Source organism: Panthera leo, chromosome C2 (assembly GCF_018350215.1).
Source record: "Panthera leo isolate Ple1 chromosome C2, P.leo_Ple1_pat1.1, whole genome shotgun sequence".
Lineage (NCBI taxonomy): Eukaryota > Metazoa > Chordata > Mammalia > Carnivora > Felidae > Panthera > Panthera leo.
The window spans coordinates 124294808-124319570 of record NC_056687.1 but is presented as its reverse complement, the minus strand read 5'-3'; the positions used below and the strand labels follow the sequence as shown (position 1 = coordinate 124319570).

The 24763-nt window shown below is 41.5% G+C and overlaps 1 protein-coding gene across 5 annotated transcripts; it reads left to right on the top strand.

Annotated features, from left to right (window-relative positions):
- Positions 1-1675: 1675 nt before the first annotated feature.
- FAIM (Fas apoptotic inhibitory molecule) lies at positions 1676-19154 on the top strand. Of its 5 annotated transcripts, XM_042954661.1 has the most exons (6): positions 5969-6594; positions 7443-7538; positions 7671-7803; positions 8336-8564; positions 13828-13877; positions 18666-19154. In XM_042954661.1, exons 3-6 carry the CDS (start codon positions 7693-7695, stop codon positions 18837-18839), a joined length of 564 nt encoding a protein of 187 aa, XP_042810595.1. In that variant the 5' UTR covers positions 5969-6594; positions 7443-7538; positions 7671-7692; the 3' UTR covers positions 18840-19154. The 5 variants fall into 5 exon arrangements, with proteins under 5 accessions (XP_042810597.1, XP_042810596.1, XP_042810593.1 ...); XM_042954663.1 differs by lacking the exons at positions 5969-6594; positions 7443-7538 and adding an exon at positions 1676-2025; XM_042954662.1 differs by lacking the exons at positions 5969-6594; positions 7443-7538 and adding an exon at positions 2107-2333.
- Positions 19155-24763: the final 5609 nt, after the last annotated feature.

Genomic DNA, 24763 nt, shown 5'->3' with positions numbered 1-24763 from the left:
TTTCCCATCCCCTTGAGAGAGAGAGAGAGAGCAAACACACAAAAGCAGGGGAGGGTCACAGGGAAAGGGAGAGAGGGACAGAGGAACAGAGGGAGGGAGAGAGACAGAGAGAGAGAGAGAGAGAGAGAGAGAGAGACAGAGTCCCAAGGAGGCTCCATGCCCAGCACAGAGCCCAATGTGGGGCTCCATCCCATGATGGTGAGGTTATGTCCTGAGCCAAAATCAATAGTAGGATGCCTAACCAACTGAGCCACCCAGCCACCCCCAAAATAAGATCAAATTAATAGACTGAGAGTGAGAATAAGTCAAAAGCATGGGGTACCTGGTTGGCTCAGTCAGTAGGACATGTGACTCTTGATCTTGTGGTTGTGAGTTGGAGCCCCATGTTGGGCATAGAGATTAGTTTGCGGCAGGGGGAAGTAGAGTCGCAAGCAGAATCAGCTTGAATGAATACATTTATACTCAAGTTCAATACCTTTCACCGTGTTTTCTTCAGACTTTCTTTCCATAACAATCCTGTCTGGTAACAAGTGACTATTGCTACCTCTACTGTCCTGGGCCCCTGGGAATAAGTAGGTGGAAAATGTAGCCCAAACTGGTATGTTCCTTAATGCCAGTTATCTGAGAAATTCTACCCAAAGAGAAAAGAGGGGAACAAGCCAGCGGAGGAATCAGACGGCACTGCCTATTTGTGGTGCAGACTTGAGTGTACCTCATGAATGTATTCTGCAGCCCCTGGGCAGAGGAACTTCGCAGGCCTCTAAGGACAGGCCCAGATTTTTCTTCAAGCACAATCAACACTTTTCTATTAACAGGCCCTATTAACATGAACTTCTTGCATCCCACAGGCCTCATTCCACATGCCGGCCCTGCAACTGCTGAAGTGCTTTGGGTCTGTCTGTAATACAAGCACTGGACTATTGTGAAAATTAACAGACGACAATATATAAGGACATAGCAAGCATTCAACAAATTATACCTTTCTGATCATGTAGAGGATATCCAGATTTCTAAAGTTTTACCAGAAAATATGATCCTTCATTAAACAGTATCACTGAGCTGCTTCCCAACCAAGGTTTCCTGGTCCTAGCCCAACAACTCACTAAGGACTAAGAAAAAGTAATTAGGGAGGTGTCTTAGTTAGCCTTGTCCCATCCCTGAAAATTTCCACTCTGGGCCTTTTATCTGCCGCCCCTAACTCATTCTTTCAACATTTATTGAAAACTTTCTGTTCCAGACACTGATTTAGAAGAAAATTACAAATATGAAGAGTCTTTGTCTTAGAAGAGTTTTCAATACAAGGTAGCAAACAAGAAATCAGCGCTCACTAAGCAGAATCCTTGTAACATAATTTGCTTAAGAATTCAATCATTATGACTTTGCAGACTGATTAATCTATTAATACATTGTTTCCTATTGTCTCTCAACTTCCCTTTCACTCACACACTTGCTCAGCATCTTGCACTGTGCTGATGTGGGAGATGCAAGAGTGAGAGCCAAGCACCCATTGCCCCTGCCTTTAAGGACCTCAGTCTACTATTAAATTACACATTAAGCAACAATTACACAAATAATTACACACCCTGGCAGGGACTAAGGAGAATTCCAAGTGCTGCAAGTCTTCAGGGCCAAGTCAGTTTTCCTTAAGAAATGATATCTGAAGAGCAAGCTCAACAAGAAAGTGGAGGATAACTAAGGGAAAAAGCAGGGAGGAGTGCCCAGCAGAGGGAAGAGCATCCGCAGAGGCCCGCAGGGGCGGGGAGAAAAGAGCTTGCATCATCTGAAAATCTACACGGGGCCTCATGCCCGCTTAAAGAGTTTGGGTCCTTATGGAAGCGGCCAGAGCCATAAACAGAGGTCAAAGAACGAAGGCCATAATCAGATTTACCTGCCTGGTGGCTTCAGAGAAGACACAGGTTCTGTTTTGGCCACCAGGTTATGCCCGGCGTCCAGCCTTGCGCTGGCTATCAGTGGGGCTTACCAACCTCGGCTGGCGGGACGACTGGACGCGGTGCAGGACTTAAGGTTTGGAGCGGGGAAGGGCGGGGAGGGGTGCCCGTGCAGAGAGCGCTAAGACGTCCTCTGAGGCAGCGGGCGGGGCTGGGTCTGCGGTGCGCGGGGGCGGGTGGCGGCCTGCGCTGGGCACCTCCGGGGACCTGAAGCGCCAGAGAGTCGGCGCGCACGGGACTGGCGGCTGCCGAGCTTTCAGCTTACGCGGAGGAGGCGCCCGGTTCTCGGCGAAGGGAACAAGCCTACGCGGCCTAAGTGGCAGAGCCCGAACCCGCGCGTTGCGGGTCCACGACGCAGAGCCTCCCGCGGTCCACGGCGGCCAGGTGAGCCCCGCGGCGCAGGTGAGACGGCCCCCAGAAGCCTCTGCGCTGGAGCGCGGCGGCGACGGCGGCGGCCATCTCGAGGCGGCAGCGGCGGGCGCTGCTAGCGGTGGGCGGTGTTTACGCGGACCGTGAGACGCCGCGGGTGAGGCCTCAGGCGGTGCTGGGGTGTTCCGGGCGTGTCGCGTCTGCAGGGCCGAGGGCAGAGGCGGGACCGAGCGGCAGGCCGCGGGTCTCCCCTGCCCGGCCAGGCCCTGCGACCTTAGGATAATACACTTCCAGCCGCTTTTTCCATGGACGCACAAGCAGACCGTATTTGTGCAGACCCTAGATCGTGAGGTGCCGTAACATCCTTGGCCAAAGGATGCATTACGGGCAGCTACCCGTGGCTTCGCGTATTTTCCTGCGTCCTTTGTATTGGCCGCACTGGACTGCGTTCGTGTGCGCCAGGCTGGCCGCCGCATCCATCCCCGGGGCCTGGCCCGGGCTGTACGTGCAGTTTGTTGAGTGACCGGACTGTGATTTACTTCGTGGATGCCGCGCCGCGCTCCGCTCCCCCGCTGTCGGTGAACTTGCAGGTGGTTTTCAGTTTGTAGCTATTACAGTAAGCAGTTCGTTGAGCCCCCTGGTTCACGAAGCTTCCTGGCTTTTCTGGAGGTCCCAGGGCTTCACAAGGTTCTGGGCGTACAGTGTCAACACCTACTTGTTGAAAAGTGACCTCCCTTGTGGCTGGCCTTACCTAGAGCTTTTGCTGAAAAGGGAACTATGAATGTGTTAGTAATTTAAAACTGACTTGGGTTTAGCTTGGACATACTATTACAGTACCCAGTACACTTAAAGCCCAATTTAAGGCAAAATTCAATCTGGGTTTAGATGAACAGTGGAAACATCTTAATGTTTGAAGCATACTCTGAAACATGACTGTTGGATCGCTAGGGAAGAGACTTTAAAAGATACGCTGATGTCTAGATACTTAAGTTTTCTTTGAAGACGTAAAAAGTGTTGAGTGAGTGACATCATCTTCATCAGTGAAAAAAATGGAATTTGTTTTTCCATCCTTTTCATTTACATTTTTAAAGTTTTGTTATTAAATAGAGGGAATTTTCTTTGTAATGATCATTTTCCAGTTTGGTCACATGATCCTGAAAATTAAGTGTATGTATAAGAGTTTATTTTTTAAAACTTAAAAATTTTTTTTTTTTTTTTTTTTTTTTTTGAGAGAGAGAGACAGAACGGCGGAGGGGCAGAGACAGAGGGAGGCACAGAATCTGAAGCAGGCTCCAGGCTCTGAGCTGTCAGCACAGAGCTGGATGTAGGGCTTGAACTTACAAACTGTGAGATCACGACCTGAGCCGAAGTTGGACACTTAACCGACTGAGTCAATCAGGTGCCCCATTCTCTCAGGTTTTAAAGCCAAGTCTCGGGGCACCTGGGTGGCTCAGTCGGTTAAGCGGCCGACTTCGGCTCAAGTCATGATCTCGCGGTCTGTGAGTTCGAGCCCGACGCTGTGCTGACAGCTCAGAGCCTGGAGCCTGTTTCAGATTCTGTGTCTCCCTCTCTCTCTGACCCTCCCCTGTTCATGCTCTGTCTCTCCCTGTCTCAAAAATAAATAAAAACGTTAAAAAAAATAAAAATAAAGCCAAGTCTCTTCTCTCTCCTTACCCACTTAGCAGGCCAGTATCCTTTCTCTGTGGGCCCATTCTGACCTTCACTGCTTCCCTTTTCAAGGACACTCCTATGGTTCTGTTGTAGTCATCTTTTGGTCTCTCTAGAGCCCCTCACTCTGAGCTTAGTGTCCAGCTGAGTGCCTGGCACATAAGTGACTGATAACTATCAGCAAGGTGAATGAATTTAGAATATGACATGTGTTTATTAAGTCCAGTTTGTAACTTAGAGATGTGTGACAGATATTTATCATTATTCAAATGAGTAATGGAGATATTGGGAACAAGGACAGTTGTGATCATCTTTCAGTTATAGATATAATCACATTTCAAGAAACACTACCAGAATGGCACCTAGGTCTTTTTTTTTTTTAACAATTTAGTTGAAGTATCATTCACATACCATACAATTCACCCATTTAAGGTATACAGTGTCTTTTTGTATATTACACTATTAATTTTTTTAAGTAGCGGCAAAATACATATGACATAAAATTTGCCATTTTAGCCATCTTTTTCTTTTAAATGTTTATTTTTGAGAGAGTGAGAGAGTAGGGTAGGGGCAGAGAGAAAGGGGGACAGAGGATCTGAAGCGGGCTCTGTACTGACAGCAGAGAGCCTGATGCGGGGCTCTTGAACCATGAGATCGTGACCTGAGCTGGAGTTGGGTGCTTAGCCAACAGCCACCCAGGTGCCCCAGCCATTTTAACCATCCTTAAGGGTACAATTCAGTGGCATTAAGCACATTCACAATTTGGTGCAACCATCACTATTTCCAAAACTTTTTAGCACATTAGATAGATGCTCCATAAATAAATGAATGTATAAATAAATGTTGATAGTTTAGGGGAAAACTTCAAAAAATAAATGTGATTTTGATTTCTCACTTCCCTTCTAATTTGTTGTGTTGTCTTTTATACTTCTATGTGAAAAGTTATTGTAATTAAGTTAGTACTATGCCTTTATGTTAGTGTGATAATATTAAAGTCCCTTGTCATGGAAAAACTGGGCAATTCTTTCAAGTTTGAATGCTGAATTACTGAGCTTTATAAGGTCTTTAAAAGTTATAAAGCAAAATTTGAATGATATCCCTAAGCCCACTCTGATGTGCAAAGGATGGCTTATCCAAGTTTATATTCTGTTTGCTTCCTCTATTGCTATGTATTCTCTTTGCTTTTATAGGTGCAGGATACCCTCCACTTTCATAGGAGATATCCTAGGGCTTCTAGAAAGACTAGAAAATTTCACAAATTGTTAAGGTGCTACCAAAAAAAAAAAAAAAAAAGATTTATTCTAGCTACAAAGGGTTTTGAAGTTTTGTCTAATTTTTATTCTAAAATTTGTATGTTTTCTTTGCCTGTTGGAGTGCTTTTATCAGTACTAATTTCTTCTTTGACATCCTTTTAAAAACAGTTTGTGGGTTCTGACTGTTTCCAGCTAAAGAAGTTGGGCAATCTCCCATTTTTAACAAGGAGGGAGCACCCTTGGGCAACTATAGGGAAAAGGCTAGGCCAGAGTAGATTTTGGAAGCAAAAAATAGTTGAGCCTATTTTTTGGTAGGTTTGGCAGGGGTACAGGCTGTTAATCTCAAATCTCCAAATGTGGAGGGTTTCCTATGCATGTGTGAATATGTGTGCTTTTGATTTTAGTAAAATTTAATTAGTATTATAGCCCAGTTAATTCTGGGGTATTTGCATTGGAGTACTGGGCTCTAATTCTGGCTCAGGCCCTACTAGTGACCTGAGCAAACCACATAACTTTTGTGGATTCATTATTGGCACTAGTAAATTAAGTGGGGTCGAGTAAGTGGATAAATTAAGTTTGCTGTTGGGAAACAGCACTAGCATATCCTTGGCTGCTACCTGCAAACTTGTCATTTCTTTGAAGTTCTCTAAAAAAATTTTTTAAAATTTATTATATTTTTTATTAAGTAAGCTCTATACCCAATGTGAGGCTTGAACTTACGACCCCGAGATCAAGAGTTGCATGGTCTACTGGCTGAGCTAACCATGTGCCCCCCCCAAATTTTTAAGTTATATATTCTGACATAATGTGTATTCTAAAATTTAATATTATGATTGCATTTAAATTTGTTACCACCCTGTAACATTGATGCTTCCTGAGATGCATTCTGTGTATCCTGGAGTTTTATGTATTCCCTGACCTACACCTCACACCCTTGGGGCTTCTTATACCTTGATTTGAGGAGCACAGGACCCAGAGGACCTCTAGGTCTCTTGCAGCTCTGATGTGGTATAATATTTGGAATAAACTAGAGTTTATTCTCTAGTTTTAGGAAATTATACATTTATAACAGGGAAAAATATGATTGGCCAATGTGCATGACTTAATTTCTTTTCCTGAAATTGGAGGTTGCAATTCTATTGTATGTAAAAGCTGGTTTCATCAGAAACTGCATGCAATTTAAGAAATGGATTGCAAACTTAGAAAAAACCCTTTGCAGATGTTATCTTTGTTGCTCTCAATCTTTCTTTGCTGCAATTCTGCTTTTTTCTTTCCTGGCTGCTAATTGGATTAAAGGCTATTTTGCCAACCATGGCATCTGGAGATGACAGTCCTATCTTTGAAGATGACGAAAGGTAAATGTCTTGCATGGCAGTAAAACTAGCTTTTGAAATTTTCAATCACTCAAGAGTTATTTATCCAGGCTACTTTTGTTAAGCACACATTTTGTAAAGTTGCAGAATGCTTCGTTTTGCTTTTCTGTGATTTAGAGCAAGGGCAGTAAACACTTGGCATGTAGGTGGCTGCCACCAACATGGCACGTCTTTTCCCGTAGGGCCTGCTATAAGGTCTCCAAACCCATCTTAGCACAGAGTTCCTGGAAATCACTTCAAAATGACAAAAAATCCATTTACCATTTCTGATTTAGAGTACACAAAAGACATTAGAGTGAATAAGGAGTAAGATGTAGTTAAAAGAACAGGCTCAAATATATTTTATGTATGTCTTATATAACATGTCATTCACACAGGACTCGTATAGGATGAATGTTATATATTTTATATTAACATATTAATATCAAACATATGTACTTAATTTGTGCCAGAAACTTATAACAAAACAGAATCCTTTATTTTTTAAATAAGATTACTATAGTAAGGACAAGAATTACCATTTTCCATTTTTTTCTCTCTTATTATAGGACATTTCTTCTATGACTTTTATTTTTCTTAGTATAATGAATTAGAGCCCTTTTTGTTGAAATGAATCCTAATTGGTTTAAGTATGAAATGTTTGGAGAGTTTTTGTTTTGGAGTGAATGGATCTGAGGAAGAAAAACCAGAATTAAATACTGTGCTTTCTAAATGGGGGTGCAGGGGAGAAGTAGAGACTTTTTACTGACCTTTCCAAGCATTATTCTGTAGCCAAGCTTAGAATACTATCCTGGATAAACTGATCGGCTCTTAATCCTATTAATATTAAGGTGACTTTGTTTGGAATTATCCGACTACATACCCATATATAGTAGTTTCATCTTAAAGGAAGAGTGCACAAGAGGGAGAAGATAGTTATATGTACTGTGAGTAGAATTTCTCAGTTACTATCACTTTAATATTTTCTAATTTTATGGGTTAAAAAATCTGATATTTTTACCTGGAAAGATAAATTACTGTTTTTGGTCTATTATAATTGCTTCCTTTTATTCCCTTAGCCCTCCTTATAGCCTGGAAAAAATGACGGATCTCGTAGCCGTTTGGGATGTTGCTTTAAGTGACGGAGTCCATAAGATTGAATTTGAACATGGGACCACATCAGGCAAACGAGTGGTATATGTAGATGGGAAGGTAGGGAAAAAATGCTTGATTTTGTTAATATAGATTCTTCATGTATGAATTCAGGGCTTTTCTCTTACAGTGGTTATCTTTATATTTTGGCCTGTATCATTTTGCTGGACAAAGCAAACTATTTATAGTTACAGAATCCATAGACTATATAACATTTACTACAAGTGCTTTTATTTTGTAAAATATTTGGATCATGAAAGAATAAAATTATACCTATATAGCACTGCTGTTTACTCACTTTAATTATACCATTTCTTGGGGCGCCTGGCTCAGTCAGTTATGCATATGACTCAATTTCGGCTCAGGTCATGATCTCATGGTTTGTGAGTTCAAGCCCCTCATCAGGCTCCTTGCTGACAGCACAGAGCCTGCTTGGGATTCTTTCTCTCCTTCTCTCTCTACCCCTCCCCCACACTCACTTGCTCTCTCTCTCAAAATAAATAAACTTAAAATTTTTTAAATTATAGCATTTCTATAAATATTAAATTTTCTTCCATTTGTGTGTTTTCAACTTTTATATTTTATTGCTTAGGAAGAGATAAGAAAAGAATGGATGTTCAAATTAGTGGGCAAAGAAACCTTCTGCGTTGGAGCTGCAAAGACAAAAGCAACGATAAATATAGATGCTATCAGTGGATTTGCATATGAATATACTCTGGAAATTAATGGGAAGAGTCTTAAGAAGTATATGGAGAACAGGTCAAAAACCACCAATACTTGGGTATTACATTTGGATGGTGAGGACTTTAGAGTCGTTTTGGGTGAGTGCTGTTTCTGCAGAATTCATTGGCTTTTTATGAGGGTTGTTAGTTAGTCCCTCTGTGAGAGCTTTGAATAGACAGAGTGTAAGGGTAGGTATATTTTTCTTTTTTTTTTTAATGTTTGTTTATTTTCAAGAGAGAGAGAGAGAGTGGGTACACTAGTTGGGGGGAGGGGCAGGAGAGGGAAACACAGAATTGGAAGCAGGCTCCAGGCTCAGAGCTGTCAGTACAGAGGCCAATGTGGGGCTTGAACTCATGAACCATGAGATCATGACTCAAACCAAAGTCAGACCCTCAACTGACTGAGCCACCCAGACGCCCCATCGTAGGTGTATTTTTGATGTGTCCTGTGTGAATGAAGTATTCATTTAATTGATATGTGAGAACCAGATTTTATAGTGACAGTTTTGAGGATGATAAACAGGTTAAAAAAAAGAGAGAAATATTGATGTAGACATTTGCTATTTATTATTGATATTTCTAGTATTTAAAATTATTATATTTGTCTTTAAAAGGATGTGTAAAGACAGTTGGAGGGGCACCTGGGTGGCTCAGTTGGTTAAGCGTCCAGCTTCAGCTCAGGTCATGATCTCATGGTTCATGAGTTTAAGCCCCACGTCGGGCTCTCTGCTGATAGGTTGGAGCCTGGAGCCTGCTTCCAATTCTGTCTCTCTCTCTCTCAAAAATAAATAAACATTAAAAAAAAAAAAGACTGTTGGAAATCTAAGATTGATTAGTAACCAGGGACTTTTTCTCTAGGTAGCAATAGGTTTAGTACTGCAACAGATCAAAATTGTCAAAGTCCAGATAAAGTAGATTAAAAAATAAAAAGTAGTAAGCCATTGATCTTTAAACTAAGTTTTTTTGTTACAGATTGCCATCTGTGTTGTTTCTACCAGGCCTACAAAACTTAAGAGACACATATTTACTATTTACAAAGTTACTATCTTTTCTCTCTTCTGGTACTCCAAGTATTTCCTGCTTCTCAAATCATTAAGACCATTTGGATCATCTCATTAATTCATTGATTCACTTATTTAGATGATATCGAGTACCTACGAAATACCAGTTAGCATATCAGTCACTGAGGATACATAGATGAAGAGATGTTGTCCATACCTGTAAAGATTCTGCAGTCTAGTCAAATGCTAGAAAATACCTTTTTATTTTTTTTAAGTTTATTTATTTACTTTTGAGTGAGGGGGAAGGGGCAGAGAGAGAGGGAGAGAGAATCCCAAGCAGGCTCTGAGTTGTTAGGGAAAAGCCCATGCAAGGCTTGAATTCACAAATGGTGAGGTCGTGACCTGAGCCAGAATCAAGAGTCAGATGCCTAACCGACTGAACCACCCAGGCACCCCTACAAATACCGTTTTATAAAAATTTTTTTAAGAATGAAAAATGTTGCTGGGGCGCCTGGGTGGCTCAGTCGGTAAAGCATCCGACTTCGGTTCAGGTCATGATCTCATGGCTCGGGCTCTGTGCTGACAGCTCAGAGCCTGGAGCCTGCTTTGGATTCTGTGTCTCCCTCTCTCTCTCTGCCCCTCCTCCTGCTCATGCTGTGTGTGTGTATCTCTCTCTCTCAAAAATAAATATTCAAAAAAAGTAAAAAAAAAAATAGAATGAAAAATGTTGGAGCTCCTGACTGGCTCAGGATTTTGAGTATGATCTCAGGGTTGTGAGTTTGAACCCCATGTTGGTATAGAGACTACTTAAAAATAAAATCTTAAAAAAGAATGAAAAATGTTTGGAGCACTGGCTGGAAGTACATGGATTTCGTGGATTGCATTTCTGTGATGTTTCTCTGTTTCTTTTTCCTTTTCTTTAAAAAATATATATTTTTAAATGTTTTATTTTTGGGGCACCTGGGTGGCTCGGTCGGTTAAGCGTCCGACTTCGGCTCAGGTCATGATCTCACAGTCCGTGAGTTCGAGCCCCGCGTCGGGCTCTTTGCTGTCCGCTCGGAGCCTGGAGCCTGTTTCAGATTCTGTGTCTCCCTCTCTCTCTGCCCCTCCCCTGTTCATGCTCTGTCTCTCTCTGTCTCAAAAATAAATAAACGTTTAAAAATAAAAAAATAAAAAAATAAAAAAGTTTTATTTTTAAGTAATCTCTGTACCCAGTGTGGGGCTCAAACTTACAACCCTGAGATCAAGAGTCGCATGCTCTACCAACTGGGCCAGCCAGGCACCTGCATTTCTCTAATATTTCCTATACATTGGTAGTTGACTGAAGAATTGGTCAGATTTAGCTTTGATTTTTTTTTTCTGGCAACACTACTTTATAATTTCGTTATATCAAGAGGCACATGTTGTTTCGTTATATCAAGAGGCACATGTTTTTTTTTTTTTTATGTTGCCAACCTTTAATACCTAATGTTTGTAGCCATTAATTCATTAGCAGTTGCCAAATGGTGATATTCTGGAATATTTCTAAAATAAGAAACTTCCTGTCATCTGTCTGGTTGCACAGAGTTACAATTTGTATAACAAATGCAGAATAACACTTGTTTTGCCTTTACCAGTTTTCAAAATACTGAATTGGAACATATTCTCCTCTAAAGGTGATTGTTTAGGGTTTTTTGGTCGTTATTAACTCATGGATTTAAACAATTTGATGTGTGTCACAACATATTGAAGTTATTATCCTTATTGACCCTCAGATTGTCCCAGTTTTGGCCAATGGTGTATTGTTTAGATTTACTCCTGAGTCCTTTTGACACATCCTTGGTAGACATTGAAAGCTTCCTTGCAGTCTGGTATGACAAGATGTCTTAGGCTCATTTGAACATTTTCTACTCAGACATGAAATCACCCCTTTTTCCAAAATGCCCTGGTTTCTAGTAGAGGCAAATGGTATTTCAGGAGCATAATCTGGGCATACGATAAAGATGCTCATTATTTTTAGGAAAGCCGCAGGCAGGCAGAGGGAAGAGGCTCCAAGACGCACATGCTCCAGGACCTCCTATGACTCACTGAATCCACTTCTGAGCAGCAATGACTGAATACTTTATCAGATAGATATGTTCTTTTTTTTAACATACATACTTGAATAGGTGCTATACTCATATGATTCAGAAATAATAATGATGGGAAAAGATACATGCAGAAATTTCTTTCCACCCCTATTCCCATCCACCCTGTTTCCTCAATAAAGATAAGCTTTTTTTTTTTTTTTTTAATAATGAGCCCTTCCAGTGTTTCATTATTCAGAGTCAAGCAAATACAAATATTTTACTACTGCCTTATTTCATAAAAGCCTCTTGCTTTATTGACTTATTTGTATATTTGGAGGATCCTCTTCTACTAGCACATAAAGAACTTTCTCATACTGTTTTTTATAGCTGCGGAGTAAGTCTCAGTAGTCAGTAAAAAAGTTTATTTAACTTATCCCTGACAGATGGGCGTTTGGGCTATTTCTAACCTGCTGCTGTTAGAAGCAGTGTTGGATGAATAGCTTTGTTCACCTGCCTCTTGGAATTTGGTTCACATATCCCTTTAGCATAAAATCCCAGAAGTGGGAAAGTAGGGTCGCTGGGTCCAACATCACTGCCCTTGTTTGAGGAGATGGTGCCCGGTTGTCCCTCCTGGTGCTTCTACTGGTTTGTGCTCCCAAGTACCCATTTCCCCACAGGTTCTCCAGCTGAGCATGGTGTCAGATTTTGTTATTTTTTTTGATATTCTGCTGCATGAAACGTGGTATTTCAGTGTTGTTCATATTTGCCTTTTTCAAAATTAAGTGAAGTTGAGCATCTTTTCATGTTTGAGGTCCTTTTGTGTTTCTTTTCTGATAATGCATCTTCGTGTCCTTTGACCCATTTTCTTTGGGGCTGTTGGTCTTTTTCTCAAGATTAGACTTTTGTCTGTGCTGTGAGCTTCACTTCATTTTTCCCAGTTTGTCATCTATTGTATGAGTTTGCTTATGTGTGTACATGGTTTTTTAAACCATGCAGAAATATTCTTTTATGTAGTCAGATTTATCCCATTTTTCTTTTATGGTTTCTGGATTAGCAGGTTTCTTCAGAGGTACATTAATAATAGCTTTAGAAGGAATCTGCGTGCAAGCACATGTCCAGCAAGCACACTAAATAAAATTCCAGTTTTCACCACCGCCATGCTTATTTTAGCACTGTGCTCTCTGATCAGCTGTTGGGTCAAGCTGGGTTTCCCTGCAGCTGCGGCTGGTGATGCCTTCCGCTCAGGAGGCCACTAGGGCAACATCTGCCCACATCTTTTGGGCCCCTCTGCCTCTGTCTCCCTTTAGCCCAGCTCAAAGGCCTCCCTCCACTCTCTGAGGCTCCCATCTCAAGGTGTGGGGAGAAAAGGATCCCTGTTAGACTGTGTTCCTGGAGTAGATGGCCTGTCACAATTAAGCCCCTGACTGGCACCTCAGCCTTGACCCCCAGGCAAGTTTTTGCCTCCTGGGCATCCCGCGCACACGGGTCATGATTCTTTCCAGCCTTCGTTATAACACCTACAGGTCATCTTCTGGCTGCTTAATGACTGCAGTCTTCTCTCCTGCCACCTGCCAGCACACTAATATTTACAAGCAGGCCTGGGGAATCTTCCCCCAAAACGCACATATATTGTGCACACGCGCACACATATACATGCCTCCCGAAGTGAGCTCTGGCAGCTTAACCAACAGCCAAGCTTATCATGGCAGCACTTGGCTCCATACCCAGTGCATACCCAGTAGCACCGTACCCAGCACAGCCACCAGGTATACCTGTGTTGTTGGTTTTTTATGATCCAATAATTTTCCCCAAAGTGAAACTATCGCAAAAAATGAAGAGAGATTCTTGTGCTATCCAGTAGGAAATTAAAGGCTAAATTTCTAAGCCTGACGTGCTGTCCAGCCTGTGTGAACCTCGTGGCAGCCTTTCTTGGTGGCCTTTGTGTGCCATCATCCAGGTGGCTCAGTGTGACAGGGGAGTCATCTGGTCACGATGACAGTCCATATGAAAAGTTCCTTCCTCACATTCATTTCTGTGCATCCTCTTAAATACTGACGTTTGTGCTGCGGTGTTTATTTTGTTTGACAAGGCTTCATCCATTTGTGCTGAGACCATGATTTTCTCTTAAAAGAGTGTTTTGTTTCATTTTTGTTTTGTCTGTGAACTGAGAGTAAACATAGTGTCTTCAAATTTAGGAGAATTTGAAAGCCATGAGTACATTTCAAAATCTAGTATATCAAACTTTTCTTAAAATAATGAAGAGTTAACTTTGAGTCATAGAGTATAATTTTTTTTAATTTGTTACTTTTACAGAAAAAGACACTATGGACGTATGGTGTAATGGTAAAAGAATGGAGACAGCAGTAAGTTGACCCTCTGATTACTTTTAGCACCATGAGTATAGTTGCCATTGAAATGTTGCTGCATTTCCTAATTGTGGAGATTGATAATTAACCAAGGTCATCTCGGTTAAGAACAAGAAAGATGAAGTACCCTTGACTCCAAATTCTGAAGACCTTTCCCAGACAGCGCCTGGGGACAGGAAGGGCATGGAAACACCTTATGTTGCGAGCTGGCATCAGCTCTCACCAGCTGGCACCTTTCCTCGCCTGGACCAGACTCTGTCCTAAAAAGCATCCACACATCAAAAACTGCCCCCCCCCCCCCACCCCACAAAGTTTGGCCTCCTCCTGTGTTTTTCCAAGTTCAGGTGGGGCTCTATACCTCCACTTCTCAAATCTGCATGCATAGGAATCACCTGGGATCTTGTTAAATGCAAACTGTGACACTTCCCTTGGTGCTGCCAATGCTGCTTATCGGCCCATGGGTCACACTTTGAATAGGAAGGCTTTACATATACCATACTCAAAGCAGATAGTACTTCTCTAGAAGAAAAGTTTTTGAAAAAGAAGTGCTGCACACAGTGTCGGATGACACAAAGGCAGAGAGGAAAGGGCACTGTCGCAAACCCGAGAAGACAAGTGGAATTTGTAGACCAGCAGTGCCAGGAGGGTACACTGCTCATTGAGGCCAAGCACGACATCCCCGTCAGACCCCAGAGTGTTGGGCCCCTGCTGTCAGCTGCTTGCATTGTTATGTGGGATGGATATTGGGATGAATTCGGTGAGAATGAAGTAATAGCGGTGTGCACAGCACAGGGAGCCAGTGGAGACAGAGGAGACCAGCATGGAAAGCACAGAGTGTGGGACTGGGAGCTCACGTCCCTGGGTGGACATTCCGGAGGGCTGTGGGGTCTGCTGGCCAGCAGGGGGCGCTATCCCTTGTACCCACCTTTCATGCTAGCTCAGACGTGGACTTCTGGGCTAGAGGTGACAAGACTCTGCTGTTGTTACGTTTTAGCTAGTTGCACATTGTAGTTGCTGCCATTGTCTCCTTGTCTGTTGTCGGGATAGGAAGGTGGGGAGAGGTGCTTGGAAGGCAGGAGGTCCGGGATGAATTTATTCAACAGGCTACCGAAGACCTGCTGGGTCTTGTGGCTGTCTGCTTCTGAGGAAGTGCCCACGCCAGAAATCAGAAGTTACAAAGATAAATGCTTCTCTCTTTCTTACTCCTGGTATGAATTCTTGAAGGGATATTTAACCAGGGCTCACTCAACGATCCCCAGAGCTTGAGCCACTCACTCTCCAAGTTAAATCCACTGTTAGAGACTTCTTTTATTCAGAGAGGCTTGGTGAGCACTTCAGTGTTTCACGGCCCCTTGTGGAATCCATTAACGTAGATCAGGCACCTGCTGTGTACCCAATGCCACACCTGGTGGTTCTTGCTGTTCTTTCTTTCCTACCCTGGAATTCTCTAGATGCTCAGTCAGCGGTTTTTAATCCCCTTCCCTCCCACCCTCAAGGAATTCTCCAGTGCAGATGTAAAGAGAACATTGTTTTGTGGTGTTAAGAATGTGGTCTGTGGTCGTAAATAAGAATTTAATGATAATGTTTTTCCACAATGTCTTTGTTCTTCAGTTATTAACAGGGAAGCACAAGTGTTTGGACAATAGCCCTTTACAACCCAGTTGCTTCCTTATTGTAACTACAACCTAATTTGCAGTGTGGTGTTGGCAGCTCTGTATCTGGGCAGCCTTCCCCAGCACAGTGCACACCTGAGCTAGTTTATTTTCTCCTTTTTCTTTTCATCTCAAAGCCTCATGACCAAGATTATGTATCTGTGAGATTGTGCCCCCGCAAGGTGTCAGTACACCTCCTATAAAGAGCCATTGGCCAGAATCTTCTCAGAGCTCAGAAAAAGCTCTACCCAGTGCATCCCATGCTTTCATTGGTTGGATAATATCAGCTACGGGACCTTGCTCTGTCCACTTTGGCTGCCAGGAAGCCCATAGCCAAGTTTTAAGTCTGCTTGTCATTTCTTTGCTGTCTGGCAGAATTCACATTTATCCTCCAAGCCTCCTGTTCCTTCCTTCTCTGTACTACTTGGCCCCGATCTTTTTACTCTAGATGTTCAGTAGAAATACAATATGAGGCACAGATACGAGTTTCTTGTATAACTTTTCTAGCAGCCACACTAAAAAGTCTTAAGATGAAATTCATCTTAATAATATATTTGGTTTAAATCAGTATATCCAAAATATTATCATTTAACATTTAATCAACATAAAAAGTTTTTAGAGTTATTTTACATTCTCTGTTTCATTCTCAGTCTTCCAAACTCAGTGTATATTTTACGTTTAAATAGCACGTTGCATTTCAGAGTCCCCACATCTCACGTGCTCAATTGCCACCTGTGGCCGGTGGCTACTGTGTCTGGAAGAACGGGTCTAGACTCGGTAGTATTTGCTTTTATGTGACCTGTGTGTTTTACAGTAAATCACCTTACATTCTGAGGAATCAGATTTTCAGAGTGGGTAAGAACATCCCATCCCTTCCTGAAGGGGGCCCTCAGCAACTATTTCACCACTCTGTGCCTCCACCTCCTCACCTCTGCAGTGTGGATAGTAATAATACTTCTAGGACTATAGTAATAGTACTTCTAGTCTATAGACAGGGCTATGCGAGGACACCCTGAAATAATGCATGCGAGCTGTTCTTGATATAGAACAAGTAACTTGGTATAAAGTATGTGTTTGCTATCATGTTTGTCATTTTTACTTTTAAAAATAGTTGATACTGTCTACATAGAACATGTTATAGTCACCTAGTCACGCGGTGTAAGGTTTTTTTTTCCCCTGAAACATAAGATTCTATAATCTTGAGGGGTACAGGTAAGACATTTTCGGTTCATAGCAGAGATGTAAAAGCATCTAGCAATACAAGGTTCTAACTTTAATTTTCCAAAGTTTAACATTTAGCTGATAGATACTTCATTATACTACACTTTTAGATGGTGTTAATGCTCTAGACGAAGATAAATGTTACTGGAACACTAATTCCTCCTTCTTTTGTTGGCCTAGGGTGAGTTTGTAGATGACGGGACTGAAACTCACTTCAGTGTTGGGAACCATGACTGTTACATAAAGGCTGTCAGTAGTGGGAAGCGGAAAGAAGGGATTATCCATAGTCTCATTGTGGATGATAGAGAAATTCCGGAGATTCTTGAATGACTTCATGATGGTGCATTTTAATCTTAAGAAGTAAAGATCAAGACTTTTAAATTACTGTGGTAATTAAGTATGTTCAAGATGTACTTTTTAGTACACTTAGTCTCCCAACTGTTTAGTTTTTAGTTACTTAAAACGGTAATATTCCAAGGGTCAAAAAAAAATTATGTACAATCATAAAAATTGCAATTTATTTTGTAAATAATGTAAAGTGTTTTAAAGCCAAATGGACCAAAGATATGGACCAAAATCACTAATGTTTTACAAGAGGAACTTTAACTATAATAAACACTATAAAATAAAATGGGTGCTGCTTGATTTGTGTTTCTAAAAATGGATGTCTGTATATTTTTAACCTATGCAGATAGTCTCTTTAGTTTAAAGCAGTTGGTACATAATGACATGATTAGTTTAACTGGAGAAAATGAGAAACATTTTCTATCTGGAAACTTAATGTCAAGTTGTGTCACACAAGAATTTAATTAAAAATGGGTTTCTGGAAATGTAGTCATTTTGTTTAATCAGCACAGTAGGGACAAATTAACAAGAGAAAGAAAACAAACTTCTTTACACCAGCCTGCCTCACTTGCATCCTCAGGCAGTATTTACTAAAGTCAGAGTTGCTGGGACACCTGGGTGGCTCATCAGTTGAGTGTCTAACTCTTCACCTCAGATCACGATCTCATGATTCATGAGATCAAGCTCCACGTTGGGCTCCGCGCTGACAGTGCAGAGTCTGCTTGGGATTCTCTCTTTCTTCCTATCTCTGCCCCTCCCCCTGCTTGCATGTGATCCCTCTCTCTCTGTCTCAAAATAAATACGTAAATATTTAAAAAAAAAAAAAAAAAGCTGCATATGGTGTGGGGAGATAGCAACAGCGGGAAGCAGGCCCACCCAAGCACACTCAGACTGCCTCGTCAGGACAGTGAGTGCTTGAGAATTCATTCAGTACTCTTATGGTCTTTCAAGGCAGGATATAGTTTAATAGTAGGACCCTTCATTGCAGTATCTCCTGTCTATTCTCACATGGTAATCCTCTGTGAGAGGAGGGATTGATTCTCCGTTTTCTACACTTGCTCTGTCTGATATGGGAGCCATTAGTCATGTGGCTATTTAAGTAAAATTACATACAATTAAAAATTCAAGTCCTTTATTACACTAGCCACATTTCAAGTGCTCAATAGTCACCTGGGGCTAGGGGCAGCCATATTGGACAGTGTAGATACAGAACATATCCATCATCCTACCATATTCTGTGGGGACAGTACTGGCTGGCCTGGATACATTGTCTCAAGTCTAGTGAGTTGCTCACTAGTGGCGCCGGCAGGATGTAAACCCAGGTTTTTCCTGACCCTGAAGCCCATCCCTTTCTATCTCCCTGCCACTAACCTATTTCTAAGAGATTTGGGGCAGAACAGAAGCACAACCAGGTTCAAGTACCAGGAACAGGAACTAAGGGGAGAACAGAGAGAGGGAAGGTGCTGGCTCCACCAGGTCTGGGGTAGGCAGGCGACATGCTAGGTGGCAGAGCAAGCGTATTAAAATTAGCCTTTGACTATTTGCTTCCTCTAACTTTTTTTTCAAGTCTTCACAACTGGCGGGTCACTGTACTACCTTCACAGAAATGATCCCCTGTTCTCCACCCCCACTTTGCATCACAGCCACTGGAAAACTAGGAGAGGAACTAAGAGAGACTCTTCCAAGGCTTCTTCAACTCACATTTGGGTTTGCTTTCAAGTGTTTGGGTATTTTCTTTTAAATAATGGGCTTCTTTTAATGGCCGTATTTTATCTGGTACCAAAACAAATGTTTTATTTATTTATTAGAGAGGGCGCAAGTGAGTGAGGGGCAGAGAGACAGACAGCAGTGGGGGTCATGCACACCCGAAGCAGGGCTCCAACTCACGAACCTTGAGATATGACTTGAGGCGAAGTGAGATGATTAACCGACTGAGCTGCCCAGGCGCCCCCAAAAACAAATGTTTTAGACTTAAGTCCAAAAGCAAAGCAAGTGTTGAGGTGCCTGGGTGGCTCAGTCAGTTGAGCGTCCAACTCTTGATTTGGGCTCAGGTCATGATCTCGCAGTTCATGGGTTTGAGTCCTGCGTCGGGCTCCGTGCTGAGCCTTATTCAGCGCAGAGCCTTATTTGGGATCCTCTCTCTCTGCCCCTCCTCATTTGCTGTCTCTCTCTCTCTCAAAATAAATAAACAAACTTAAAAAAAAAAGGAAAGCAAGTGTTTTTAGGCACCTTGTGTTGAACTCTAGTTATTAGAGGTCAAAACCTGTTTTCAGTGTGCATCATGTCCCACATCGAATACTTGGGCATACAGTTTGATTTAATCTTTGTGGAAATCAAACCTGGGGACAGGGTTTTGCCTTTGACTTGGTGAACCGATGTTCTGTGTTGTTCATTTGAAGCAGCATGGTAATATAACAGTGCAGCCTGGATTTGAAGTTAGGCACAGGTCAGGTTCCTGAGCCTCAGTCTCTTCATCTTAAAGATAAGAGGCTATTTGTTTTGTTGTTTTAGTTGTTGAATGAGGTATTTCAGATGTGCAACATACAGAAAATAATATAACAGACAGTTGTATTATTTAACTGGGTTATACCATTTACCCAGTTTAGTAACTAAAGCATTACATTGCAACTGAATTGCCATGTACCTTCCCAATTCCCAGTCCTCTGCCTTGCCCAGATAATCACTGCCATGATTTTCTTTTCTTTTTTTTAATTTTTAACGTTTATTTATTTTTGAGAGAGACAAAGTGTGAGCAGGAGAGGGGCAGAGAGAGAGGGAGACACAGAATCTAAAGCAGGCTCCCGGCCCTGAGCTGTTAGCACAGAGCCTGACGTGGGGGCTCAAACTCACAAACTGTGAGACATGACCTGAGCTGAAGTCAGATGCTTAGCTGACTCAACCACCAGGTGCCCCTGCCATAATTTTTAAAAAAGATTTTAAAGTAATCTCTACACCCAACGTGGGGCTTGAACTTACAACCCTGAGATCGAGTCACATGCTCTACTGACTGAGCCAGCCAAGCACTCCTCACTGTTGTAATTTTGATGTTTGTCATTCTCATGCAAGTCTATATTCCTTTCCTGTATAAACATATATCCCTAAACAGTACACAGTACTATTTAAAATTTTAAATATCCTCTTCATGTATCCTTCCTGCAACATGCTTTTTTTCCCATTCAACATTGTTTTTGAGATTTATCTAAGTTGACATGTGCAACTCAAGTTTCTTTTCACTCTTGCATTCAACCATACGAATTTAGTCATCCACTCACCTCAGTAGTTTTCAGATGATCAGTAATACCATCAGCGCTCTAATGAACATCTCTGTGTATGTCCCTTGAGGATATGCTTAAGAGTTTCTCTTGGGCCTTGCTATTTAAAGTGTGTCATTGAACGAGCAGCAACGACATCATCTAGGAGCTTGTTAGGAGTTAAGAATCTCCCGTCCTTCCCCAGGCCTACTCAGAGTCTGTGTTTTAATAAGCCCCCGTGGTGATTTATATGTACGTCAAAGATTGAGAAGCACTGCCCTTAATACACTCAGAAGTAGGATTGCTAAATCAAAAGTAGGTGTATCTTCAGTATCACTAGATATTTGCCAAATTGTTCTCATAGGTGGTTGTGCCATTATAAATTTTGACCAGAAGTTCTTTTCTTCATATCTTCAACCGGAAGTTGTCAAGATTTTAAAATTTTGCCAATCCAATGGGTTTTTTTTAAGTGGTGCCTCATTTTATTTTTATTATTTCTAACGTTTTTATTTATTCATTTAAGTAATCTCTACACCCAACATGGAACTCAAAATCATGACCCTGAGATCAAGAGCTGCATGCTCTTCTGACTGAGCCAACCAGGTGCCCCCCTAAAAATGGTATCTTATTTTAATTTTTCTCTGATTACTAGTGAAGTCGAGTCTCCTACGTGTTTATTGGACACTCAGGTTTTCTTTTCCAAGAATTACCTTTTCATTTCTTTTGCATGTTTTTCTACTGAGTTGACATTTTCTAATAGGTTTGTAATAGTTCTACATATATTCTGGAGCTAATCTTTTAGCTGTAGCCTTTCTCTTATAGCAGTACAAAATGTGCAAGATACCAACAAGTCTCCCAGTCATCCCTCTAAACTAACACAGTTATCTGCTTCGTCTAACAAGTGTGGAGTGCAGGGACCACATACTGCTGGATCCCCCAGGAGCTAGCATACTCCCCACTGACGATAGACAGGTTCATGTTACTGCGGTTCACAGGTCTGGCCTGCAGCTATACATGTGGGCAGCAATGGGAATGAATGGCATCAATGAACAAGTGTGTAGACCAAAAAAAAAAAAAAAAAAAAAAAGAAGGGAGTCTAAGATTAAATCCTGAAGAGCTATAGCATCTGAGACTGGCTAAGGGCAAAGAAGATCTTAAGTAAGGAAATCACGAAGCTATAAAATAAAATACAGACATATTTGACTATGTAGAAATTTTAAAGTTGCAAGGTAAAAAAGTACCATAAAAAAGGGTAATAAACAATATGGGGCACCTGGGTGGCTTAGTCGGTTAAGCGTCTGACTTGGGCTCAGGTCATGATCTCACAATTGGTGAGTTCAAGCCCTGCACTGGGGTCTGTGCGGACAGCTCAGAGCCTGGAGCCTGCTTTAGATTCTGTGTCTCTCTCTCTCTCTCTCTCTGCCCCTCCCCCACTTGCATTCTCTCCCTCTCTCTCTCTCTCTCTCTCTCCCCCCCCAACCCTCTCTCTCAAAAATAAACATTAAAAATTTTTTAAATAAAAATAAATGCTCAAATTAATTTATAGTTAGGGAAATTATTTTAACAATGAAAACAGAAACAAAAAAAAACCCCCACAAAACAATGACATATTGCTGTCTGAGATGTGGAAGGGTACCCCTTTATACAATGAGGGTGAAATAAGTATTTTAAGTTCTTAGTAAAACAATCTGACATTTACTAAATTTAAAAATTCAATTTACAGGTGCACCTAGGTGGTTCAGTTAAGCAACCAACTCTTTATATCGCCTCAGGTCATGATCTCACAGTTCATGAGATCGAGCCCTGTGTTGGGCTCCACACTGAGCATGGAGATTGCTTGGGATTCTCTCTCCCCTCTCTCTCTGCCCCTGCCCCACTTGTGTGTGCGCTTGCTGTCTCTCAAAATAAATACATTTTTATTTATTTGAGAGAGAGAGAGAGCGAGAGAGCGCACAAGGGGGGGAGGGGCAGAGAGAGAAAAATCCCAAGAAGGTTCCACCTATGGTCCGCGTGCAGAGCCCAGCACAGGGCTCCAACTCACGAAACTGCAAGATCATGACCTGAGCCGAAATCAAGAGTCAGCAGCTTATCTGACTGAGCCACCCAGGTGCCCCTCAAAATAAATAAACATTAAAAAAATTAAAATTCCATTTACATAAAGTTCAAAAACTTTTAGAAGCCCATATAATGCTCACCATTTAACCCTGGGAATGTTGACTGATTCTACCAGAGGCCAAGAGACTAAATAGCATTTTTTATAGTTCAGCAGGGCTGGGGGGACAAAACTTGGGGTCCAGGAATGCCAATGTTGGAGGGCAACTCTAGCAAAACTCCCACATTTTGGGCTGGAGCCCCAAAGAGCATAACTTAAGAAGTAATAAAGATTTGATTTGTTCTTGAAATTAGTTACCTTGGATGTGAGTATCCAGCATAAATAAATACACAGCAAATGAGACAGGACAGCATGAATTGGTGTTAGCAAAAATAATGCAGCAATAGAAAAAGACCTATAGGGGCTGCAGTTTAAGAGTTCATTAAAGATGTAGAGCTTAACATAACTATGTTTAAAATGTTCAAGATAACAAAAGACAACTCTGAGAATTTCAAAGGGAACAGGAAAAAAAACCAAGATACTATGCAAAATTTAAATAGAACCAAATAGAAATTGTAGAATTGAAAAATATACAATGAAATTAATAACTCAAAATCAGAAAAATACAAAACTGGAAGAGATGTAAGAAGAAAATATCTAGAAGAAAAATACAAAGAGATTACAGAGAAGAGAGTAATAAATACAGACTGCACAGTTAAAGGTCAAATAAATATAAAGGAGAGAAGTATGCAGAAGCAGATTAGAAGAGAAATTTCCAAATGATGTAAGGTAGCAAGCTATAGATTCAAGAAGTTCTGCAGACTATAACCAGGGAGAACACAAAAACAAAACAAAACAACAAAAGAAAACAAAACAACCACCCAGGTATATCATAGTAAAAATTAAAACTTAAAACTTACTATGATATACCTGGGGTGGTTGTTTTGTTTTCTTTTGTTGCTTTGTTTTGTTATCTCCCTGGTTATAGCCAAATTATGGAAAGAGCCTAAAATTCCATCAACTAATGAATGGATAAAGAAATTGTGGTTTATATACACAATGGAGTAGTACATGGCAATGAAAAAGAATGAAATATGGCCCTTTGTAGCAATGTGGATGGAACTGGAGAGTGTTATGCTAAGTGAAATAAGTCATACAGAGAAAGACAGATACCATATGTTTTCACTCTTATGGGGATCCTGAGAAACTTAACAGAAGACCATGGGGGAGGGGAAGGAAAAAAAAAAAAGAGAGGGAGGGAGCTAAACCATAAGAGACTCTTAAAAACTGAAAATAAACTGAGGGTTGATGGGGGGTGGGAGGTAGGGGAAAGTGGGTGATGGGCATTGAGGAGGACACCTGTTGGGGTGAGCACTGGGTGTTGTATGGAAACCAATTTGACAATAAATTTCATATTAAAAAAATAACAAAAGTACTGAGTAGAAAAAAAATATTAAAATGTTACCTTTTTAAAAAATGTTTATTTAATTTGAAAGAGCAAGCATGTATGAGTAGGAGAGGGGCAGAGAGAGAGGGACAGAGAAAATCCCATGCAGGATCCGTGCTGTCAGTGTGGAGCCTGATGTGAGGCTCAGTCTCACGAACCATGAGATCATGACCTGAGCTGAAATCAAGAGTCAGACGCTTAACTGCAGAGCCACCCAGGTCCCTTTAAAATGTTACATTTTGGGGTGCCTGGGTGGCTCCATTAGTCAAGCATCTGACTCTTGGTTTCTGGCTCAGGTCATGAGCTCACAGTTCATGAGTTCAAGCCCCACATTTGGCTCCGCTCTGTGCAGAGCCTGCTAGTAATTCTTTCTCCCTGTCTCTCTGCCCTTCCCCTGCTTGCTCTGTCTCTCTCTCAAAATAGATAAACTCAAAAATAAATAAATAAATAAAATGTTGCCTTTTTCTGTAGAAAAGATATAAGCAAGATGGCAAAGGAAAGATCCCTTCAAAGGATCTTCAAAGGAAATAAGTAATTACCAACCTAAATCTTTACACCCAAGAAAACTAACATTTCTAATCAGGCAAATAAAAGTTTGATGAAATTAAGAGGAGAACAATGAAAAGAAATATGAAAGGGTTTTCTCTGGTCTAAGAAAAAAGATGATCCCAGGTGAAAACTTAAAAATGCAAGAATGGGGTGCCTCAGTGGCTCAGTCGGTTAAGTGTCTGACTTCGGCTCAGGTCATGATCTCATGGCTCATGGGTTCCAGCCCTGCATCGGGCTCTGTGCTGACAACTCAGAGCCTGGAGCCTGTTTCAGATTCTGTGTCCCTCTCTTGCTCTGCCCCTCCCTCGCTCATGCTCTGTCTCTCT